This window comes from Echiichthys vipera (genome assembly GCF_963691815.1).
Source record: "Echiichthys vipera genome assembly, chromosome: 1".
Lineage (NCBI taxonomy): Eukaryota > Metazoa > Chordata > Actinopteri > Perciformes > Trachinidae > Echiichthys > Echiichthys vipera.
Window position 1 is genome coordinate 19,929,477 of NC_139826.1, and position 25,948 is coordinate 19,955,424.

The window sequence follows — 25,948 nt, forward strand, 5'->3', positions numbered from 1 at the left end:
GTGAGGGATTACTGTGCTCTGTGAGTGTGTGAGTGTGTGTGTGTGTGTGTGTGTGTGTGTGTGTGTGTGTGTGTGTGTGTGTGTGTGGTAGCACTCACCTGAATGCATTTGAATGTGTTAATCCCTGACAGATAAGCTACTGTTTCATTCCTATTAGCGTGCAGCCTTTTTCAATACATTTTCCTTCCTTCTACTGATCTGTTTGTTTCCTTCACCCTCTATTTCTTTCTTGATGATTTGATATCACTTTGCATTATTATCTGTATTCCTCGCACGCTGCTTTCTTCCTGCCTTTATCTTCCTCTAATCTGTCATGAATGGATTATCATAATCCCACAGAGCATTGCACTGTTCAGTGTATTGTATTGTGTCCAGTATTGTCAAATCAGTAGTTTGACATTATAATGCAACACAAAACAAACACAAACATACCTGACTTCGTCATTCAGCTTTTTAGACTGAAATTTTTTCACATCTCCAGTTCATTCGTTGCATTAAATTTCTAATATGTTGAGCTGGACTTATCCATGTTTTTTTCCTGTTATTTCGGCATGTACCATGCAGACAGAACAGATAAAGACACCAGCCAATGGGCAAGGATCCAGCTTAACAGATGAATCAGACGGACCGAACGGCCAAAATGGCACAGATGCACAGAGAGACAGACAGGAGATCAAGGACAGAGAGTCAGTCCAGAATGACCAAACAGAGCGCTGTTTTGTTTTTATTGTTGGGAAACGCAGTCAGCGACATTCCAATCCTCCTCCTGCCCTTCATCAATATGGAGACTTCAGACTAACACAAACACACAAACACACCTTTGCTTTCAATCTCCTTTATAGAAAACACACTATCATCTTCTATCTGAAGAAGTTGACATTAAATATAAAACAATAATGAATTAAGTTAGTGTGAAGGATTCATGTTTAAAGACCGGAAGTACTGATACAATTTACCGCAGTGTAAAAGTTGAGAAACACTTCAAACCCACTTCAAACACACACACACACACACACACTAGATGTTTGTGTGTGTGTGTGTGTGTGTGTGTGTGTGTGTGTGTGTGTGTGTGTGTGTGTGTATATCCTTTTTGTTTGTTCTCACATGAAGTACTAACCTTGACTACTGTGCAGGGTGTAATTTTCCAAATCTAAGAACTCAGCCCTGGTATCAAAGGCAGAAAGTCTAATCAGTGCACGGCTAACACTGGCATGACGTGACCGTGCTGCTGTGGGTGTGACACTTTTCCCACAGCTGACTTGGTAATGATTGGTAAGTAGAAGGCTTCGGTTTAAAGCCCTCAAGTACCAAATGTTTTTGCTTGGCTAGTCATACATTTATTTTGGAATTCCGACTGCGTATCCATCGCAAATACAGAGCCAATAATGTCAAGGGACAAATAACAAGTTATTTTGCAAAAATCCCCTTCTTTGAATGTTATTGACGGCTAGAATTAAATCCCTGTGCTTCCATCTTAGCTGGCCACACAATACAGCACAAAAAGTTGTGGTCGTGGGTGGGAAGCCTGTGAGGGATCATGCAGTGAAAACCTCCGCATGTTTCAGCCGGTGAGGCTCCTTCCTATCAGGTGAAAAGATGCTGCTTGTGAATCTATTTGTATCCGAGGCGACACACGGTGGTCCCCAGACCATCAGTGACAAGAACTGCAGTACTGAGATTGCGGGGGAAACTTTATATTTTTCATTCATGTGACGTTACATCCCCAGCTTCTGTCTGGCCACAGCTGTGATGAGGGCGGCACCCTTCCCGCTGCCTTCTTCTGATGGCAGGAAGGTCACGTTACACTGAGGAGCCAAAACTCTGGCAGTCTCCTGCAGGACTTTAGAGAAACTAGAAATAGCAGAAGAAAAAAAAGATGTAGCTCGTATATAGTAAACTGAATTAGCAAGATAAAAAAGGAAATAAAACATTAATTGAACTGAATCCTTTTTAAATTAAGCTCAGCGCAAGTTTAATAAGGAACACTGTCTTTACACTCTCATTCATTCACAGTCTCCCTAAGATTCTCTTATAGTTGCCGACAGACACAATTGTCATTTCTGTATGAACAGTATTTCAATACCGGGTCAATAACTGGATTGGGTACTGGTGAATATGGGGCAGATCAATTCAAATCAATTCTATATTTATATACTACAGCCTTTAAATATAAATATATACTGTGATTTTAATTCTTGTTTTAGTTTTGAACAATGTGTTGCTGCATTTAAAGGCTCACACTTTTAGATGCAGATTTAGATTTTTTTTAACAAGTTGGTGATTTATTATTTTGATAATAAATAACAATTCAGTAAATGCATATGCATTTGTTATATTTTAATTTCCAAAGTTAGCACAGCAATGTTTAAGTCAAGCCTTGTGTTTCCTTACACATAAAATAATGATCCCCGTTACTTCCACACGGCTCATTAATTAAACACTGGTACTGGATCAGTACCGGCAGGTACCAAAATTCCAGATATCAGTGTGAGGACTGAAAAAGTCAGATCTGTTCATCCCACAACAAATAAAAATAAAAATAACTCACTGTGGATGCAGTTTGTAGAGAGCACCGTCAACCCCTACAGTGATGTTCAGATGGTCCAGTCCTCGGTTCTCTCTGATCTTATCGACCACGGCCGCCATTCCTGCCCCACACAGCTGAGCTGCACGATGTGACACTGCTCCACATACCTGAGTAACAATGACAACCATTATCATTATTGTAACACTTAACAGGCTGTTGGTGCCACCGTCTTCTGAGCCAAACAATACATCACTTATACACACATATCACTTCTCAACCTGTAGAAAGAAATCTCACTCAATCCCAAAGTGAGGCTGCAACAGAGAACATGATTTTCTGGGAAGTGTGTCAATATTTAAACTCTTAACCTCTCTCTGGTGTTTGAATCAAGAAATAGGCCATTCTGTTGCAGATGTTATTTTACATTTAAATGCTTACTTTGACTAAAGTATCAGTACATACAGAGTGAGTTAGTTCATCAATTTTCGACCTAAGTCTTGTGAGATATATCGAACTGTGGGAGTAGTAAAATAGACTATTATCGATGTCAAAATATTCTTATCTTATCTTTTATTATAAAATAAGGAAAATTGCTTAAAATATCCATTGTCCTGAACAGACTTCGGTTACAGTACCAAAAGTTACGTCCTTAAAATAGCATTTTTCCTTAAAAATCACAGGTCTGGAATTTTTTAAATGTCTGAAACTACACTGAAACAGCTGTTAGTCTACAAACAGGACAGGTATTAATCTCTGTCTTTCACCTTTTTGATAATGACGCTGTCATCACAGTTGCTGTCGAGCCCCAGGTGCTGGAGAATAGATCTGACCTGCAGTAGGGCCAGGCGGTCACTTGGGGGAGACAACACACATTACAGTAAAATAAATCTACATATTTACAGTTTAACACACTTACATTCTCCCCTGGTGTGTGGTAGAGCAGAGAACCTTTGCACATGCAGTCACACACACACACACACACACACACACACACACACAGTCTTTACACACACATACGCACACACTTTCTCCTACCTCTCTATCTGTGACAGGTATTCGGTTTTAAATATTCCAGGTGTCTTCAAAGCTTCAGTGACGTGTCCTCTGAACAGCAAACTCCCTCTGGTTAAATCCAATAACACCTGACGTACAACTTCTCCTAAATACATCCCACTGGTCAGTTTTTCAAACCTGCACAGTCACAAAGACACAAATCATTTGTTCATGTGACGACCTGATCGAGTTACCGAACAGCTCGATAGATCTGACAACACACAATCACTGGAGCACGAGACTCATACACGTGCATTAAAGGGTGCAAGTAATATGTGGCATAAACACGAGCACATGATTAACACACATTTTTTAAAAAGCATTCACAGGTATGTCCTCATGTATATGCAAAGAAACACAGATTAGTTACTGTGATTAAATCCTGAGACATGAGAATACAGACACACGTTGAAACCTATAATGTAATAGGTGCACATACACACACACACATACACAGTGAGTTTTTCTAACCGTTGTTTTTCGGGGTTCAGTGAGTTTTGGTCAACTTCAATGTCATAAGGTGTGATGATGTCATCCAGAGAGCCATCATCACCCAGACCTCCCCACTCTGTGTTGATACACATCTTTGGTATCTCAGCATGCCCCTCCTTTTTCTCTGTTTCAGTCCCATCATCCTGCAGGTAGCAGAAACAACATCAATATAAACATATAAATGTATAGGTTATGATCCAAAGATTGATTGACATCACCACGCCTTGCTGACAAACCAAACTCTGTGAGCGTTTTATAAGACTTCTTCTACCTCATCCCCTTCTCCCTCAGGCATCCCCTCTTCTCTTTCCATGTTCTCTGTCTTTTGTTCAGTCTTTTCAATGTTCTTCAGATCCTCCATGTAACAAACATTAGTGCCAGTTCCTGTGAAACAAGAGTCACATGGAAAACATTACAATTAGAATAAAACAAGCATTCAGAATATTTACTGTTGTGTTTAGAGACAAAATACAGTGTGCTGAAGCTAAGCTAAGTCCTTTTAAAACACAAAATAATTTTAAAACAACAGTGACACAAACATACTAACCAACTGAGGCAGTGGAAGATCAGCAATACATGCATACACACCATACTGATTATTCTTTAGGTGGCTAAAATACGTTTGGCTTTAGCCCCCGTCCACAGCAGTACATTTCTTAGCTTCCATTCCTGTCCACCTGTCTGCTTCTGCTGTAGGTAATACACTGACTATGGATATACACCTTAACGTCAAAATAATATATTAATAATAAAATATAAACTATCCTTTTAATCATCCTAAATACAAGACACTGACCACAACCATAAACATACTCCAGCCTTAATTTGCACACAAAGACCTACGCCTCCGAAAGAACACTAAGTTACGGACAACAAGCAAAAATGTCATCACTTTGTAAAGCACGTAAACACATACCAGCAATAAGTCCAATTTCACACTGAGGGTCTTCATATGCACAGCTCATCATAGTCCCCACTGTGTCATTGACTACTGCTACTATGTCCAAGTCAAACTCCTACATGTGTGTTCACAATCACACAAACACACACATACACACTTGCGATTCATTGGTGCAACTGTATAGTACAATTATTATCATTATAATTTACATGCATAATTTTGTGGTGAAACAGTTTTGTGCATCTTACAGGCTTTACTTTGTAAACAAATATGTACAAATAGGAAAGTTCATTATTCATTATACTTTCACTTCATCTGATAAAACCCAGATCATCATATTTTGTTGTATTTTGACTCACGTTGTGTCTTTTGATGGCGTCCCTCAGCATGCTAACAACATCATGCCCTTCACAGTCTGTGGCCTTGAAGCCTTTGGTCCAGCTCACCAAAGTGCCCTAAGGAACATATTAAAAGTATCAAAATGGATGTTTACTTGTGTTTTTTTATTGTGGATTGTATTGTTTTTATTGTGTTTTTCTGAAAAAACTTAATTTGGAAATTGACTGATCATTGGTTGCTGTATGAGATAGAGTAGTTTTCTTTGGTCATAACAAACTAATCAACTGAACTCTGTCCGAAGACCCACACTGTGATGTCTACACTTACTGTGTCAATAGCTGTCTGCTCGCAGGGGAAAGAGAAGGTGAAGCCTGCAGGAAGACGAGCTTTCTTCATCCCCATGTAGTCCAGGAAGTCACTTACACACTGCGCTATATGATCAAACAACTAGACAGGCAGAGAGACAGAGAAAGAAGGGTTAAAAATATATCAAGTACTTCTCATGCAATGCTGTCTAAAAAGCCTGTAAGAAGTGGAAGGTCAAATTTGTTTTCCTTTCTTTGCTCAGTAATTCAAATACTCATTAACTCATCATCAGTATTTCATTGACAGTCTTTCTGTCTGCATTATTTGACACTCCAAACAAAATGTCCTACCTCTTCTCCACTTCCCTGCATTATCTCCGGTGGTATGGTGTAGATCTTGTGGTAAAGTCGTGAGTTCTGTTGCAGACCCTTTTTAAAATTCACCAGCAATGCTCTGAAGTTTGTTCCTCCCAGATCCAAGGCAAGGTACTTCCCATGCTCTGGAAAAAACCCCACCCCATAAAGATTTGCTTTTATGTGATTGAGTTCAATGTATTCATGGACAATTTAAAAAAACAACAACTTTGAAACTAGAGCTGCTGCCCCTGTGAGCTGATCCCGGATAAGCGGTTGAAGATGAGAGAGTGAGAGTGTGAGTGAACTTTGAAACCAGTTTTAATTGTTTATTTTGTGTTTCATTTTAGTTTCTGACCTGTGCCATCAGGTGTATGGTATACAAAAGAAGGCAGCATCTTGATAGCAGAGGGGCCTTTACTCTTCAGTCCTGCTTCCAGCCCCGCCCTCATCCTGGTTTTGACCAACTGGAGCTGCTCTTGGCTCAATCTGAAGGGAGACAGCGTCTCATCCAGCTGCAATATACGTAAGAGTAGTATTACCATATATGTTTTATCTGGTAATTTAATAAATAAATAGTCTATATAAAATAACCACATGGTAAAGCATATTTCTGTGTACTCCTGTGTGAATCAAATACTCACAATGGAAACACACACACGCGCACGCACACGCACGCACACGCACACACACACACACACACACACACACACACACACACACACACACACACACACACACACACACACACACACACACACACACACACACACACACACACACACACACACACACACACACACACACACACACACACACACACACACACACACACACACACACACACACACACACACACACACAAACAGGCACAGCATCCTAACCTGTTGCCTTCGGGATGCCAGTCGCTGGGCGACGGCTGTTACCAGGGCAGCTCCTTTGCTGCTGCCCCTGTCTGAGGGGACAAACCTGACATGGCACTCAGGAAGTAGTCGTCGCACCACTTTATGGAGACGTTTAGGATACCTGGAATGGAAGGAGTCTCGTGTTTAGCCTCTATTGGTATCTGTGGCAGCTACAACAACATCACTCATGATTTCCTAAAGTACAAGTCTGGCACAGTGTGGAAAGTTAACAAATACGATTATATTATAATACCGGTACATTTTATTTTAATTTAGATACAGTACCTATATACCTAATCTTTTACAGGTCATAACAATGTGACCAATGATAATTCAAGTTATCTGCTGAATGTGACTGGTAAAGAGGATAATTCGTATCCCCAAATAAAAAAGGGCCTATTGATGTGCATGTTGCATGTGCATATTGATGATTATGTTTATTGCTGAATATTCCGCAATAACCTACTGTGGATGCGTCTTGTACACAGTTCCATCCACACCTACAGTGATCCTTAATGTCCTCAAATTCCTGTTTTGCTTAATTCGAGTCAAGATGGCAGCCAGTCCTGCAGCCACGAGATTTGAGGACCTGAAGGACACTATGGTGCTGACATGTTGAACAGCAACACAGTCGTCAGGTGTTGGGGTCAAATCAAGATCCTTGAGAATGTTTCTGGTGTTTTTCAGACCATTTTTGTACCTGAAATAAACAGATGTGTTTAGTGTCACTTGTTTTTTTACAAAGAGGGAGTGTCACACAGATAGATAGAAACTTACTCCTCCATGGCTGCTACATGTGCAGTGGTTATCTTCCCTTTAGTCTTCAGGGCATCAGACACATGTCCGTCAAACAGCAGTCCGAATTTAGTCATCTTTAATATAATCAGTCTCACTAACTCACCTAGATACATCCCACTGACGATCTTCTCTAGGCTACAATTGAGAAAACAGAAACAGAGGGGTTTAAGGTTGATATTGTGTTATACATGCTGTGACATACAATCACACATATATACTGTATATATATATATACGGTATATACATATCATGAGAAAAGACAAAGTCACTCTCCTCACATTTGTTTTCCAGGGTTATTGGAGGCTGAGTCCACATCCCTGTCAAACTCAGTGATGTAATCATTCAGAGCTCCATCGTCTCCAAAGGCTCCCCACTCAGTGTTTACACACATCCTGCCCTCGTCTCCCTCCACCAGGTCAATGTGACGCAGCTCCTCCATGTAGCATGCATTGGTGCCGGTCCCTAAACACACAAATGTACAGGATGTAGAGACTTGTTCTGATTACATTCATTTTCTATCTTTATATGATCAAAAGATGTTAAACCTAAGTCTATGAACAGAACTGCGTCTGTTATTCATAGCAGCGTGCAGCTAATCAGAAATAACAGACCATGGATTGATGTAATTGACAAATCTGAGTATTCAACAAAGCTGTGTAACAACTATAATCTAACCCCCTAACATTTCCACACAGGTAAGTCTAGTCATCATATTGGTTCGAACAAAGAGAACAAAAAACAAATGTTATTTCATCATAGTAGGCCCAAATATGTTCATTTCAAAATGAAAATAATTCTAAATAAATTCTTAAACTATTGTTTTGTTGAACTGCATCATATTGTCTGGTGTCCACCGCTGTGCATAGCATGCACAGAGAGCATAAGTGTGCAGGACAAAACTGACACAAAGATAAAGACGAAACATTACAAAGAACGTTACTTCAGTGGTCTCCTGCCTCAAACAGCTACAGTGAATTGTATTAATGTGGTAATATCAATGTACTCACCAAGGATGAGTCCTACATCACAGTACCGGTCATCAAACCCGCAGGTCATCATGGTTGCTACAGTGTCGTTCACCATGGCTAACACCTCTACATCCATACCCTGCAGAGTGAGTGACGAGGTTAAGGAAACATCACGTACAATACGGTCTGTATACTGAATGCCAGGTTTCAGAAGGGGTGCAGTCAGCTCTAAGTGATGAAAAGTTGGTGAGATGATCAGTAAAAGTGAGCTCCACATCAAAAGTCATGTCTCACTCCCTTTACTGGTCTGTGTGGAAGAAAACATGATTGAGAAAGTGAAAAACAGGGCTAGGTCACCGTGTACTGGGGACATAGGCCTGATAAGCACACATTCTGTTTAGAAAACAATAGAACTGTATTTGGGCATGATGACGTCTGGACACAAAGTAGACACTACTGATTGTAAATCTACTGAGTGTGTATTGGAAAGACCTGATGGGGCGTGTAAACGTTGTCAGCACGCGGACCTCGGTATAAGACGGGAAGTTCTGTTAAGAGACACTTGGAATTTAGGAATTCTGGTATTGTGAATCTTGGAACTCTGTGATGAGTGAATCAAACCTTGATTCAATAAATTCCCCTTGATTGCTGTGAGACCTCTCTGCTGACTCCTTCTTGTAGACCTTTCTATTTTTATAATACATTGTTCTACCATATCTGTCTGATATGAATGAAAATAAGTGTGTGGGTCATACAGGTAAGTAACAGTAACTTATGTATACTGTAGTGAATAAAGGCGTCCTACCCCAGTTCTGTCAATAGCCCCTCTGAGGGCCTGCACCACGTCTTTACCCTGAAGGCCTCGAGCCCGGTAGTTTTTACTCCAGTTTAACAATAATCCCTACAGCGAAAAGAAAGAAAATATACAACATATACAACATATACTGCAGGTGCAGGTGCAGGTCATGAAAAACAGATGGATGTAGAGTTACCTGATTTAAGGTGGACTGTTCACAGGGGAAAGAGAAAGTGAAGGCCAGAGGATGTTTTTTCTCCAGACTGATGTTCTTCTCATGCAGGAAGTTCTTCAGAGATTCCGACACATAGTCAAACAGCTACAGACAGAGTCAGACACAGAGTAGACAAGAAGAAGAAGGCTTTAGAATGTATTACGTTTTTAATCCTCTCTCTCTTGTTGCACCCTCCTCAAACTCCTGCTCCAAGCCGTCTCCAAAACTAGTCTCCACATTCATGTAGTTCGTATGCCTTTTACTCTTCCCTCTTTACCCTTGTCCTTTTCAATTCAATTCAATTTTATTCATAGTGCTAAATCATAACAAAAGTTATCTCAGGACACTTTACAGAGTAGGTATAGACCCCACTCTGTAACTTATTCATGATTTACATAGACCCAACAATTCCCCCGTAGAATTGTTTTCACTGTCCATGTTTCCTCTCCTCCATACCTCTGTTCCTCTCCCAATGAGTAGCTCCCTGGGTATGGGGTAGGTCTTCTCCTCCATCTCAACTCCTCCCCTCCTAATGCCCATGCCCTCTCTCACTTTAACTTGGAGCACCTTAAACCTGGAGCCTCCAAGATCCAACGCCAGAAACTGTCCTTTCTCTGCAGAAGTGGAGAAGAGAGCATGAATGTATGCATGTATTATATGTTTCTTCAGAATACACTGACGTACAAAACAGCTTAAAAAAAGTGAGTGAAACAATTTATGAGAGTGACCTGATCCATCAGGAGTGGAGCGGACATGTGTTGGCAGCATCTTCACCGCTGCTGCGGCGTTGCTTTCCGCTGAGAGCCCCTTCTTCATTTCAGCCTGGAAACGAGTTGAGATGTCCCTTAGCTGGTCGTCATGGAGACGCATGGCATGCAGAAACCTGTCCACCTGGAAGTTAAAGGAGAAACAGAGCAAACAGTCAGCAGCAGAAGCAAAGAGAAATGAGGTGTACCGAATTATTCTTTGTTTTTTATCTTGCCAAAAAAGTAACACACAAATGTATTTGACATGGTCGCATCCACTCAATATGGTTTATTCATCCTTCAAATGTGGTGTGTGTATTCACATCATGTCACGTTGTCTCTTTTGATCTTTTTATTACTTTTTCTTTATTGATGTTTATCAGTCATGTTTTTTATTGCTTTCAATTGTCTTCTCCCTACTGTGTTTTGCGTCTGTTGTCGTCTTCTGTTTATTTATGGAAACATTTGTGTTGCCTTTGTTTGACCCTCCCATTTAGCTGCTGTTTTATTGACCTGAAGGTAATCTGTTTTTGCTTTGCTTTTTCTGTCAAAGTACTCTGTAAACTTAATGTAATCATTATTTATAGTTGTGAAGACTTGGACTTGATGGGAACATTTATTTGTTATCAGCAAAAATACTGATTTGATCTTGAAAGTTTACAAGTGGCAAACTCAGATTTATTACTTGTATCAAAAGCTCAAAGGTCATTTTTGTGTTGAAGAGTAACTTCATCCGGGGAGTCAAATATGGACGTATTGTTGCAGACAAGGGAGACTATGGACGTATCTGCTAATCTTAAGAAATTACAAAAAGTATTTATCTAAAAGGCTTCAAAGGCACAGTCCCACCTTCACTGTGGGACAATGTCTCCCTGGCTTGCACCAAGCTGCGTCACACTTTGTTGTTGAGTGTGAATGTGTTAGTCATGGGAGTGTCAATACTTACAATACAAGTAGTAACAAAGTGAGGGAAAGATCTAAACCACGGCTCATGACAGACAAAAGGTGACACAATAACTAATGATTACAGAACCATGATCATCTTATCACGCATAATGCTTCTGCCTTATCTTTTGGATTTAGAAAAGATAGTTGTAGGCACCTCTGCAAAACATCAACAGGTCAACTGCTGGATTAAATATCAGATCCTTGTATCATGATAAATCCTACCAGAATTTCCAACACTGAATAATGCAATAATACATTAGAGCAGTGAAAGAGAAGTAGCCTAAACGTTGAATTTTTTTTGAAATCACAAAACTGAAGTCTAATAAATAATTTTTTGTTGATCAGGGTTTGCATATACAATGTTTTACAGGACTTCAGATTAGACAAGAAAAGGCCATACATACACTTTTTTGCATGGAAATATCTTAATGATGGGAAGTCTCTAACGGTAAGAATTATTGTTACTGGAACAAAAGTTTAGTTCAAGTCGTGGAGTAGCTCTTACCTTTTTTGTTGGGTCCTCCTGGAGTTTGGAGAAGAAGAAAGAAAAAAGGTGCACAGCCAACATCTTGATGTGAAACACACACCACCATGAAAATGTTAATGAGACTATGCTCCTCCGTCAGCGGGCAATAATGCTGCAACTGCACACACTATAAGAAGACGATTAGTGTGTGGATATATTATAGAAAGTCTGTTTCCTCCCTCCTGATCGTCTTGGTTTGTTCTCACTGATGAGTCCACTGAGCAGAGACCACCTCCGCTTCAACTTAATGATTAACAACAAGCTCAACCCCTTGATCCCATCGTTTTCTCCAATCTCTCTGTCTTACTGCAGAAACCTCATATCACCAAAATATTAGCAATGACTCAGCAAAGGACAAGGATATGAGGAAGCTACATTTTTCTTTTGTAATTTTGTCAATGATTTGGCCTCATAACTATGGTGGTATTTTGGGGGGGAAATAGTATAATTGTTTTAACTTAATATCACTAAAAAAACAAAAATGTATATTTCAGGAAAGTTGAGGTGGGAAACGATTGGTGAAATGAGAGATGTAGCAGCTCAACTAGTATTTACAAACTCGTGCTGTGCAGCCAAACATTGTATAAACTCACAGGACATTATTTTACATTTTAGTGGATATCCCAAAGATACAAAATATGAGGCTGAATTTGGTGAAAAAGTGTATGTATAATCGGAACATGATGAAGTTTTGTGATACGGGATACGATGATTTCAAAAACCTTGAAGCTGCTTAACAGTATGTTAAAGGATAACTATATACCGTAGATCCATGTTTGTTAATTCCAACTTGTGAGTGATGGCCTTCTGGTGGTTCATGTGTTTGGCGTACAGTCCGTCATGACTTGTGATTGTTCCCCATACTTCATTAACTTTCTTTCCTATTACGTTATAATAGTTGTATTTATTTTATCTCTTTGTTGCCTCATGTTTATTGAAAATTCATGTAAAAGCTTTGATTCAATTGTAGTAATTGCTCAACTTTGTTGCTCCCCTCTGTGTGTTGTAATCTGAGTTTCTCTGGGTTTTTGTATTGCATGCATTCCCTTGCATGCAATGTGGCTGTGAAAAAACATTGGTATTTCATGTATTGGGGAACGTTGTGAGGGCCGTGTGGAGACCCAGACGAATTTTTTTGTATATCGAACAGAGCTTCTTTAGACTATAGACTTTTAATGGACTAATGTCTTCACCTTAAAAATACAAACAAATAAGGAAAAATATGGCATCTCATCTGGATATAAACACAAACAGGGCTGAACTTAATTCTATGTATTCAAAATGTTTACAGAAACATACTCATGCTGTTCTGAGGATTTAGTTTTGAGGATACCAGGCAAACTGATTCAAGGCCTGCATAACACATACATACACACACACACACCCACATACACACATACAGTGCATGTTAAAATGTTTCCTGGTTACAATGCTTTTACAACAGCATTTACGACACTGAATGACACTCCACTGCAACGTTGCGGTAAATTGTTGCTTGTTAGTTTTCAAGTTACAACTGTAGGCCTCTAGCTCCAAATCCAAGTGAGGGCTTTAAAATGTTCTGTTGCGCTAATTTGACAGCTTAAAATGAGTTTCCAGGGTGTTTCTGTGAGTTATTCGATGCTCCTTCTGAAATGGGACAGAAAATGTGAGCTTTAAGCGCAGTAAATGAATCACATGAAAATATTTTATGACCCACTACTCTGGTGTAAATCTTAGTCCAAACTAAATGACCATAATAAAACTCTGCTCATGTTCAACAAATACATTTTGGTGTTTTTTTATGTTTGTGGCTCAAGCTCAAAGCTTTTCATGATCCCTCCAGGGCTGGAAAATGTGATTAATTTGTAACAAATCACCAGATATTGTCTAAGGCTTGTATCAGTTATCAATCTCCATCTCTTCATTTCTTCTTCTTTTTTCTTTTCCTTGTGTTGTTGACATCGTCATGTTCTGTATTGAGTGTGGTCCGATTGCTGAGCTCCTGCTTTGGATCCCTAGACCACTCCCTCTGCAGCTGCAGGAGCAAATCAGGAGTCAACAGCCCATCTCTCACCAGGCGCCGAGCCAGAGAGCTGTCCATCATCTCCCCTGAACCTCTTTGTCCCCTTTGACCTCTGTTGCTGGTCAAATAATTACTGCTGCCACTTCCACTAATACCCTCCGTTTGTCCACGGCTGCTGCCCTGTGTCTGTAGTGGGTCAGTGATGGTCGGGTCAGTGGCTCTGATGAGACGGGTGATATTTTGGACACCCTGTTGTATGATATCATCGAGTTCCCGCTGGGTTTCCCGAATCATGGCCGTGTCTGGAAACATGTCCATGAAACGGTAGCTACAGAGACAAAAATATGTTTTACTGTAAAGAAGTGTGAGGAGGAAGAAATACGATGATAATAATCCCTGTTTCATCAATCAAGGTCAAATCAAATTCACCGCACCATGTCTCGCACACTACCACAAGATGATTACGTCAAACAACTACTGCCCATGATAATCCCATTTAAATGAAAAGTAGAAGAGGTGGAAGTGTAAAATCGTAATGTTACCTTAACCAGAGGTACAGATCTAACACGTCATGAACAGCTTCCAAGTGTACCAGGTCTTTAATGTTTTTGGGCGCAGACAGAGGCCAGCTGACATGGCGAAAGACCCAGTCAAATGTCAGGGGTTCGTCTCGACTGAACTGGCGGGCGAACTAGAGAAACAACAAATTCAAATCAGTGCAACAAAGCTGTAAGTACAGAACCGTATGTAAAAAACCTTTAATGACAACGTAAAAACAAATTAAATTCCTACATGTCAAGAAAATGTGCAGAAAATTTGAGTGGGTCTGATGAGTTTATGGTTTATGATTACAGATCAAATGTGTTGTTTGTTGGGAGCGGGCTGAATGGGTATCAGAATAACAATAGATCAGTTATTATATATAAATATATACAATTCAAATATGGACAAACACTGTTTTATTTATTTTGAACACAATGCTAGTACATCTGTTGTCTCTTATTCCTTTTTTTTACTCCGGTGGCTTGTAAAAAACTAAAATACACACAATACGGGAAAGGGATTCCTCCTGTATGTGACAGGATATTTTTTGTGGGAGCGGGTTTTGACCCGTGTCGACCTCTACTGCTCAACAACCAAACCGTCCCCCCTCATCTCCCTGCATTTATATCCTTAAAACTCATGCCTACTACTCTTGCTTACCTTAAGAAACGAGGTGCATACAAAAGGTTGTTTTTTGTTGATCGGAGCCGTGCAGAAGACGTAGCGTGACCTCAGGTTGAGTGGAATGTGCTGAATCATATCAGCGAGAAACTTGAAGTCGTCAATGTTGCAGACAAAATACATACCGTCTACCTGAGACAGGCTGACAAATATGTCCTGTAATAAGAGACGGGGAGACACGGTAGTCACAAAGTGTGTCAGTATGAGAAGATGAGGCTACAGTGTGCAAGTGATAAACCAAAGTAGATAATCTTAAGAGTAAACATTCACATAGACGAGTATTTTTCTTAACGTTTAGAATTTAGACATGTTTTCTTGGCCTTTTTAAGCATTTTTACTGGACACGTACATCTCTTCATGAACAACCCAAACCAAATAGTGCAACTTAAAGAGATATTTTGCCGATTTTAATCCAGGTCTGTGTCATGACAATATGGGCATTGTGTTCAGATGAACAGTGTTCTGCCTGAATCAGTGGCAGAAGTCCCCATCTCTGATGCTCTGTTCCACTGTTCTCATTTGTCCAGGTCATCGTTAACCCCAAAGCAATTTCAGTCAAAACTGGACTTGGTTATTTGTCTGACTAGTGACTGACACCAGTCCCAGCCTGGTCAGTTGCGTACATGAACTGATGAAGCCTCTTGGATGAGAGATGAAACGTCTTCCTAGACAAATAACCAAGACCAGTTGCTTTTGACTGAGATTGCTTTGGGGATAACGTTCATCTGAATATTGCCATATTGCCATGACACAGGCCTGGATTTTGAAGGGATGCGTATCCCTTAAAGGACGAGCCTGAAGAGGTTCATGCAGCAAGGAAAGGGGACAACAGTCTCTCTCAAAACAATACAGCGACCATCCCCAATGAACACCTCAAAGAATTCTGGCTGCTAGAGAGGATACTCATTGGACAAAAAAAATTAAAAATCTTTGGTAGGAAAATGAATAGATGGCTTTACTCACGACAAGGTTTGACAATGTAGCATCAGGTAGATGATAAGCAAACATCTCTATCTGCTCTGCTGTAGGATGGAGACCTGCCGTCTGGGACAGAGCGATAAACAGCAGAAACATCATTTTTGCACCATATTCTACTAATGAGATACACAATAAAGCTTGGTTTTTCAGGGTTTACTCAAGAGTGCATGCTTGTGTGTAAATGATCACCTGTATGGGTTCTACGGAGTGGCTGAGTATTTCCTTCAAAATAGGCAGATCATCTCTGTGCATGGTGGTAACCTCTCCCTCTTTAAACTTAGAGGAGAACCTGGATGTGACAGAGTAGATGGGTCTATAAAATGTACTTGACAGGCACTAAAATTGCATCTTCTCTACCAACTCCTGCAGGGGAATGACATAAGTGAAAATGAGACTGACCTCCCTGCGCGGCCAGATATCTGCAAAGCTTGGGACGTGCTGATGGTCTCCATGTGTTTCTCCCCTTTCTCGTTAACATTAGGTTTTACCAGACTGTTGAAGATGATACGTTTTATACTCCTGAGAGAAGGGAAGATAAATGGATAAATGTAAACAGAATTGATGGAACCTACACAAATTCTTAATGAAAATGTGATCATTCCTCTGCCACTGTAGCAAAAGCTTGATGAAGAAGAAATTTAAGTTTGAATAACTGTTTAAAGTTTCCCAATGATCATTTCAGAAGAAAAAAACAACACAGAGGTTGATTTAGCATCTCCATAGAATGGGGAAAACAGAGGGAAGGCTTGATTTCACGAGGCACTGACAAAACATTCATTATTTATTCTAGTGATATATAATTCATATTGCAATGGCCTTTTTACAATCTTAGGGCGCACTCAAACTGTCCATCCGTTCCGTGCCCCGTGCTTTAGGGTACTTGTCCCCCCTCCTCTCTCTCCCCCCGCGGGCCAGGCCTGTTTGTACTCACACTGCCTGGGCCTTGAGTGAATGCTTCTTGCTGCCTATACGTCATTACGCTGTAACACGTCACACGCATTGATGACGTCATCGTGACGGGTCGCTTTGTTTAAAAATCTTTCCATAGACCTCGAGGTTTTTGTGCGTCTCGTCCAACTGTTTCTGAATATTTCCATCTGACCAAATCTGCAGTAAACACTCCACCTCCACATCACACAGACGTGAACCTTTCGCCGCCATTGTTTTAAATGTCCGCGCATGGTCCGTCTTTTTTTTCTTTCTATGTCCGAACAGGCGCACATAAAATGATATCAGAGGTCTCATGCTCGTACATGTGCGCACACTCACGCTCGTACATGTGCAAACGTGCTTTACAAAAGCCCACCTCTCCCAAGCGGTCCGTGGCCGGCAAGCAGGCACGATGCGGTTGCACTCACACTGGTCAAACAAACTAGACTTTACCCGTAAAACCTGTTTGGGCATGGTACAGATGGACAGTGTGAGTGCGCCCTTAAAAAAAAGGGGAAGGACGTTGTTATTTAAACAGGATGTACGTACAGGTTAAGGCCCATGCCAATAGCGTCTGTAGCAACCAGTATCTTGCAGGGGTCATCAGGGTCATTGAACTTCTTGGCCTGTGACAGCTTGGTGCCTGTAAACGTAGTCTGGAGGTTATTTACGCACAAAAAGCTCAAACAATGGTTCCTTTGATGAATGAACATGTTAACAATTAAAGCCCATTGAGAACTTATTTAATTTAAGTACTTTTTTCAAACCTTTTACTTTAATAAACATGCAGACTCTTCGTGGGTGTAAATACAAATTCATAGAGGGGTAGATTTTTTTTTTTAATCTTCATCTTTGCAGCTCACCTTTAGTCTACAGAAGGACCGCGAACAAAGTTGACATATTTTTTTTTCTCCTTACACACAAACATACATTTATCTATGGATACTTCTACAACCACTCACAAACTCACCTGGAGGTAAACTCCCATAAATGACGGCACATTCTAGTCCTCTGGCCTCAATCTGTCTGCTTATGGAGTAGATGTCATTTTTACTGAAGCAGACGATGCAATCTCCTGGTCTCAAGTTGTCTAATGACTCCACAGCCTGATCCAAGATAGTGAATGGAGTTAAACGCTGGTAGGTGTTGATCTAATGGAGGGACAGAGAGAGGGTTGAAGATAAAAAAAACACTGAATAACAACAAACACTCCTCTCTACCTGCTGCACTTCTTATTTCCTCACCTCCATTTCCTCTCCAGTGGTGTACATCAGCTCTCTAACAAAGTCTATGGCCGCAGGTTCCCCGCACACATGGATCTCCTCTGCACAGAGACCTGCACAAATACAAAGAAGATGTCAGCTGCTGAAGATGGAAACATCATCATTCAAAATAAATAAAAAAATCAAAAGCCATAACGACACCAGGCAAAATGAATGTACATTAGGGTTTTTAGCTTAGAAATGTTGCGTTTGTGTAACAATATGACAAACCAAGAGCTTTAAAAAATATTTAATTGATTAATTATCATGAATGTTGTTGTTGTTGTTGGAAATATACAGTGTGAGCTTAATTAAATGAATGGTAAAAAGAAGAAAAGGTTTAGATAATGCTCATTAGTGCAGTGTGTGTGTGTGTGTGTGTGTGTGTGTGGGGTGTGTGTGTGTGTGTGGGTGTGTGTGTGTGTGTGTGTGGGTGTGCGACAAACCCAGCAGCGCTCGGGTCCAGGCCCAGCCTCTGGAACAATCCCTGATCATTTGAATTTCATCGATTACAGCCACCTCATCTAAAGACAAACAGAAATACAAAAATAAAATCAAACCATGGGCTCAAGATTCAGTGTGACAGCCCCTCCTCATTTATCAGTGAACACAAATATAATATCCACCAGTGCCGACATCTCTACATGACATCAGTGAGACTATCAGTAAATGTGCTAGTGACTTCAAATGTCTGCTACTTAAAATATTACATTAAAAAAACGTAACAACTGGTTTATAAATATTATTACATCAATTTATGTATAGTAGTAAAGTAGATTTGCTTTATTGCATTAGAATCACAACTCAAACACAGACAAGATTACGTTCATCTTATTTTGTGTGATTAAAAAAGAGAGCGCAGACATTCACTTTATTGGACACAATCTGATACAATTAAATGTCATGTCCAATGGAGAAATGTTGAGTTTTCTTGTTAAATTTATGCTTTTAGACTGAAATGTTTGTATGTGTTATGTTTACTTACAAGGTGTGGTGACACTGCACATCTCAATGGTACAGGCCACATGATCACCCGCTCGACCATCCGAGTCCATGAAGGTCCTCTCCTCTCCCGTAACCAAGTCACACGGCACACCCTGCAAATACACAAACACACAAATACACAAAAAGTCAACAGTGCAGCATAGTGAGAAGTGGAGGATGAGAAAAAATGAACTCATAAAAATAGACAGAGAGGTTGGAAATAGAAAAGACAAGCTGGAGACTTTTTGCACATGTGTCGTAGTACTCCCAGAGACCTTTCAAAAGACTGTTTTTTATTGGGGCTTGAAACAAAACAGATGACAGAAGAAGACAAATACGTACAGCACTGTTGCTCTTCTCAAAGATCTCGTGGGCCAGTAGTTTCAGGGGGCCACAGTAGACTCCAGACTTGGCTGCTAGGTAGCGCTGGATGGCGTTGTAGGTCTTACCACTGTTAGTGGGACCGGCATGGAAAATCACCTTCCTCTGGATGGCACGAGCTTCGGGGTACCTGATGAATGCACACACAAGTACTGGAACCACAGTGTAACATTGTGCAAGTTTTTACACATGAAAAGCCTAACCAGGGACATGGTCTGCAAATAAGCCACGGCTATAAGTCCTATATACACTGCATCGTCTGCTCTTTCACTAAAATGCAACAATGCCATATGTATCATCCCTGTCAAATAAATTCCTAAAGTAAATTTAAAACAGATAGTGACTGAAACCTAAAGCCTGAGTAGTGGAAGTAAAGGTGTAAAGCACTCTTTGTACCAGACTGATAACTCCAATATCAGATGTATAAACAGCACATGGATGACACAGGTCTAACATTCCTCTATAATACTCACCAGTTAGCAGGGACTCTGAGGTCTGAGATCTTTCTCAGGTCATCCATACAGTCCAGCATAGGAAAGATTTGCCTGGCATGGCGCATAAAGTACGGGTAGATGTCATCTACATGACCTGGAGAAAAACAGAAATTAAAGTTAATTAAAGTTTGAATTTAATTAACCAATAAATATAATCTTTTGACACAACTCTCATCATAAGGTTGACCTAAAAACAACAAACCTGCTCCAGAGCAGATGTCACTAAGGATGATGTGCAGATCGGCGGGGAGAGATGTCATTTCCAGAATATACTTCCTGAAGCTAATGAAGGCCTGGTGGAACAGACGAGCTGTACGCACACACACACGCAAGCACACACACGCCCACAAAGAGACATAAGGCTAACTGTACAAAGCATCAGGGTCAGATCATCATCCTCACATCAGCGTCAAAAATGTCAAAAGCTGCAGTTTTCAAGTCCAGCAGACAGAACTTTTCTCCACTGACAGCAGAACCTCGGTGCACGATGATGATTGGCTCAAATGTGTGACCGACATTATGTTTTTATAGAAACTCTTTATTTGTCTTGTGCACCACTATTACAACAATTCACTAGCAATGAAAATCATTATATTGACATTCATTTCTATTTATTTACCTTGATAACTTATTCCCTATGTTTTTATTGTGTTTACTGTGTTTTTGTACGGTTCCAGTATGCAAGCTGCTGAAATCCATTGTCTTAGTCTGAAAACCCTTTACAATTAGCCTCCAATTCAACCATCCACACATCACAGCAAGCTAACATGCAAAAGGTGCTTACACTGGAAGCTATTTGGGGTTTAGTGTCTTGCTCACGGACACTTTAAAATAAGTTTTATCAATAACATTCACATTGGCAACAAAAATTTGAAAAAAAAGTCTATCTGTGAACAGGTGTGAACAGATTCCTCACCATCCAGGCCCTGGTCAGCTGCCACCTTCTGCATCTCCTTCTTCTTATAAAAGCGGTTCAGCACTTTCAGCAGTTCACCTGAATCAGAGCAGCACACAGAACATTACTTTGACGTCTATCAGGGCTTGGTGATATAGAGAAACACAAATATCTGTCAAATGTCAGTTTGGTGAGTTCAGATAATTACTTTACTGTAATGCAGCATTTGCATTGCACTCTCCAACAACTCCTCACTCGGGGGGAGGAGGAAATAGGGTAAAGAGGACAGAAGAGAAGAGTGGGAGCCACTCACTCACTGTAAAATAATCTACTCAAACATACCTGGACACTTTTCTTTCTTTGCAACAACTTGTTCACCACCAAAGGGCAATAATTTAATTTCTGTGAATTTTATTTTACTTGTATTCGTAGCTGTACTTTTTATATATCAGTTATTCGTTATATATTAGTTAATTCAGAGTTTACTGTCTATTGATCACCTTCTATATTTAACTAAGAGTCTATTGTTTACTGTCTGTATTTAACTAAGAGTCTATTGTTTACTGTCTGTATTTAACTAAGAGTCAGTTGTTTACTGTCAGTTGTTTACCTTCTATATTTAACAAAGAGTCAGTTGTTTACTGTCAGTTGTTTACCTTCTATATTTAACAAAGAGTCAGTTGTTTACTGTCAATTGTTTACCTTCTATATTTAACAAAGAGTCATTTGTTAACTGTCAGTTGTTTACCTTCTATATTTAACAAAGAGTCAGTTGTTTACTGTCAGTTGTTTACCTTCTATATTTAAAAAAGAGTCAGTTGTTTACTGTCAATTGTTTACCTTCTATATTTAACAAAGAGTCAGTTGTTTACTGTCAGTTGTTTACCTTCTATATTAAACAAAGAGTCAGTTGTTTACTGTCAATTGTTTACCTTCTATATTTAACAAAGAGTCAGTTGTTTACTGTCAGTTGTTTACCTTCTATATTTAACAAAGAGTCAGTTGTTTACTGTCAATTGTTTACCTTCTATATTTAACAAAGAGTCAGTTGTTTACTGTCAGTTGTTTACCTTCTATATTTAACAAAGAGTCAGTTGTTTACTGTCAGTTGTTTACCTTCTATATTTAACAAAGAGTCAGTTGTATACTGTCAATTGTTTACCTTCTATATTAAACAAAGAGTCAGTTGTTTACTGTCAGTTGTTTACCTTCTATATTTAACAAAGAGTCAGTTGTTTACTGTCAGTTGTTTACCTTCTATATTTAACAAAGAGTCAGTTGTTTACTGTCAATTGTTTACCTTCTATATTTAACAAAGAGTCAGTTGTTTACTGTCAATTGTTTACCTTCTATATTTAACAAAGAGTCAGTTGTTTACTGTCAATTGTTTACCTTCTATATTTAACAAAGAGTCAGTTGTTTACTGTCAGTTGTTTACCTTCTATATTTAACAAAGAGTCAGTTGTTTACTGTCAGTTGTTTACCTTCTATATTTAACAAAGAGTCAGATGTATACTGTCAATTGTTTACCTTCTATATTAAACAAAGAGTCAGTTGTTTACTGTCAGTTGTTTACCTTCTATATTTAACAAAGAGTCAGTTGTATACTGTCAATTGTTTACCTTCTATATTAAACAAAGAGTCAGTTGTTTACTGTCAGTTGTTTACCTTCTATATTTAACAAAGAGTCAGTTGTTTACTGTCAGTTGTTTACCTTCTATATTTAACAAAGAGTCAGTTGTTTACTGTCAATTGTTTACCTTCTATATTTAACAAAGAGTCAGTTGTTTACTGTCAATTGTTTACCTTCTATATTTAACAAAGAGTCAGTTGTTTACTGTCAATTGTTTACCTTCTATATTTAACAAAGAGTCAGTTGTTTACTGTCAGTTGTTTACCTTCTATATTTAACAAAGAGTCAGTTGTTTACTGTCAGTTGTTTACCTTCTATATTTAACAAAGAGTCAGATGTATACTGTCAATTGTTTACCTTCTATATTAAACAAAGAGTCAGTTGTTTACTGTCAGTTGTTTACCTTCTATATTTAACTAAGATGTTATTGTTTATCGTTTATTGTTTAGGTTCTATATTTATTTAGCGCAGAGTTTATTGTCTATCTTATACTGTATTTTTTAGATCTTGTTATTTTCTACACGTGTTTTGTAAGCTGCTGGAAATCCAATGTACTTGCGGGAGTGACCCCAAAGGGATCAATAAAGAGAAGTCTATGTCAATTTAAAACCGAGAAAAAAGAGACAATATCTAGTCTCATATCACAATATCGACATAATGTCCAACCCTAAGGGGAAACAAGCCACACAGTGTTCAAACTGCTGCAGGGAGAAAAGGTGAACAGCGTACGTTATGAGTAGCCACCTGAGTTTGTGAAGTGATGAAAGGTAAAGTCACTCACTTTTGTCCAGAGGTTGTGTCAGCTCTGCTCCCACGCTCCCGTCTGCAGAGGAGTCGGCCTTCAGAGACACGGGGACGAACAGAGAGGTGTCCGGGGGTTTGGGAGAAGAGCTGTGGGATGAAACATCCCTGCTGCAAACCACAGCGCCAGCCTGGTGCTGTCTGTGAAAACCAGACCCAGCGGCAACGCGACAGCTGCCCGCGGTGACACGGGCAGTCCGGGTGCTAATGTGGCGCTGGAGCCGAGAAAACAAGTACATGCACCGGTTTACTGACATCCCTGCAACTCACTTACACCCCCGTTGTCAGAACAAGCTCCATGCCTTTCAGAAGGCCTAAATGTGCGGGCAACACACCGGACAACTCCACCAGAGGACGGTCAACACTGGTCTCTTCCTGCTAACGCAACGTGGGGCAGGACCAGTCGCTCTGTAGCTGCCCGCACATGTGCCTGTGTTGATATTAAACACTCAACGAGTATGGGGGACTAAACATGACTAAAGTCTCAATAATAATAATAACAACTTTAATTGTATGGCACCTTTAAAACAGCAGTTTACAAATTTATTTGACAAAGCGAATCTAAATACAAACACACACACACACACACACACACACACACACACACACACACACGTATACAGTTTAAACAAAACAAATAATAATAGTAATAATAATAGGTAAATCCAGTAAGGTACAGCATAACCACATTTACACATCATAGTATGGAAAAAAGGGGCATCATTAATGGACAAAGGAAATTATTATTAGCTTAAGGTGCTTGTAAAGGAAGATAAAAAGACAATAAAAGACAATAAAAAGATGACATCAAAAGAAGGCAAGGCTATAAAAATTAGTTTTAAGAAGTTTTAATTTTTTTTAGCAAGCCTAAATAAATGAATGAATAAATACAAAATAAATGATTGAATGCATATATAAATGTATAAATAAATCAATAGAATAAAAGGTCAAAAAAAAGGCTTAACATTTATATATATATATATATATATATATATATATATATATATATATATATATTTTGTTTTTGTTTTTTTGGTTCACCAACGTTTATTTATTTCCCTATTTATTTATTTATTCCTGTATTTATTTATTTATTTATTGAGACTTAAGTCATGTTAAGTCCTCCATAAATGAGAGCTACTCACTTAAATGAGTCAACATTTGTCAACTAAATTCATGACAGAAAATATATTTATATTTATTATTTTCTTTTTCATTTTTAAATTAATTTTTTAACAGTGTATGAGTATATAGCATAGGTGTATATTTATGTGTGCATATTTTTATACAGGCATGATGTATTAAAGCAAATAAAGATAAATCTAAACAGGCAAAAAAAGGACTCCTGTAGGAGCTGAACCCGAAGATCGTGTATGCGACACACGTGAAGATGCCACCTCATCTGAAAGAAAACTTGCCTTTTAGTGAAACGATCTTTGACGGTTTTCAGTGCCATGCAATCACTTAACGTAACTCTTCAGAAACTACTTTTTATTACTTGTTTATGTTGCAATAGTGTTACAGTTTCTCTCACTCTATTCTCTTGTATCCAATTTATTCTTCTCACTACATTTGTGCAATACTGTTGAATACACAATCCTCATTTTAATATGTTTATTATGATATAATGATATTTGTTCTGCTTAATTATGCTGCTATAGGCCTAGTCTGCCGGGGGATAATCCTTTTCCTGATACTCTGAGCTTCTCTCCTCTCTGTCTGTATCATTCATGTCTCATCAATGCATGTTATTAATTCAACTTCTTCCCTGGAGTTGTTTGTGCTTTGTCGTCTCGCAGGTCTCTGCTGATCGTGGTGGTGCCTGCTGCCGTGGTCCTGCATGACGCTTCCTGCTGCTATTATAACTCTATTACTCATATATACTATCATTATATTCAGTTTTATAAATTATGACATTTAAAGCCATAAAAACATAATCGGTCATATATATCATTGTATCACAGCTGTTCTTACCACTACCCATCACTGATATTTACCATGATAATTATCATCATTTTCATATTCTGTCACCTTAGCTCTGTGTGTTTCTACTATTCCACTATATCAACTGCCATAACATGTAAGTCAATTACTATAGATATTATTATAGTTACTGCTACTTTTGTGGTTGCTTGCGTCTCTGGAAGTGTCTCTCTCTGTCCATCTTTTCTCTCTCCTTTTCTTCCTCCCCAACCGGTGCAGACAGATGTCCGTCCTCCACAGAGCTGGGTCTGTCCAACGTTCCTGCCTGTTAAAGGGAAGGTTTTCGTTGCCACCATGTACTTATCATAAATAAGTCATATACTGTGGTCTTTACCTACTCTGTAAAGTGTCCTGAGATAACATTTATGATTTGACACTGTAAATAAAACTGAATTGAATTGCAATCTTTTGCATTGTGTTTGTCATCCTCTTATCTTACATCTTGTAAGTTGAGCTGAGCTTACCTGTTCTTTCATCCAATACATCTTATTTTACCTTTGATCCTG

At 39.2% G+C, this 25,948-nt stretch overlaps 2 protein-coding genes across 2 annotated transcripts; both read right to left on the reverse strand.

Annotated features, from left to right (window-relative positions):
- Window positions 1-1,715: 1,715 nt before the first annotated feature.
- Window positions 1,716-11,914, reverse strand: LOC310945553 (hexokinase HKDC1-like; the record flags this gene model as incomplete). Its single annotated transcript, XM_083911684.1, has 21 exons — window positions 1,716-1,851; window positions 2,549-2,694; window positions 3,292-3,379; window positions 3,563-3,718; window positions 4,052-4,215; window positions 4,344-4,456; window positions 4,989-5,088; window positions 5,333-5,428; window positions 5,640-5,759; window positions 5,969-6,117; window positions 6,330-6,486; window positions 6,856-6,997; window positions 7,343-7,576; window positions 7,654-7,809; window positions 7,953-8,136; window positions 8,682-8,781; window positions 9,448-9,543; window positions 9,635-9,757; window positions 10,109-10,266; window positions 10,381-10,543; window positions 11,852-11,914. The coding sequence occupies 21 exons, from the start codon at window positions 11,912-11,914 to the stop codon at window positions 1,716-1,718; spliced, it is 2,844 nt and encodes a 947-aa protein (XP_083767810.1).
- A 1,260-nt stretch (window positions 11,915-13,174) lies between these two features.
- On the reverse strand, window positions 13,175-23,793 carry supv3l1 (SUV3-like helicase). Its single transcript, XM_083914060.1, has 16 exons — window positions 23,440-23,793; window positions 21,047-21,124; window positions 20,333-20,440; window positions 20,110-20,224; window positions 19,598-19,766; window positions 19,257-19,368; window positions 18,718-18,795; window positions 18,254-18,345; window positions 17,980-18,160; window positions 17,559-17,652; window positions 16,479-16,598; window positions 16,269-16,368; window positions 16,065-16,145; window positions 15,081-15,257; window positions 14,420-14,568; window positions 13,175-14,205 (listed from the first exon to the last, which is right to left on the reverse strand). The coding sequence occupies exons 1-16, from the start codon at window positions 23,714-23,716 to the stop codon at window positions 13,776-13,778; spliced, it is 2,361 nt and encodes a 786-aa protein (XP_083770186.1). The 5' UTR covers window positions 23,717-23,793; the 3' UTR covers window positions 13,175-13,775.
- Window positions 23,794-25,948: the final 2,155 nt, after the last annotated feature.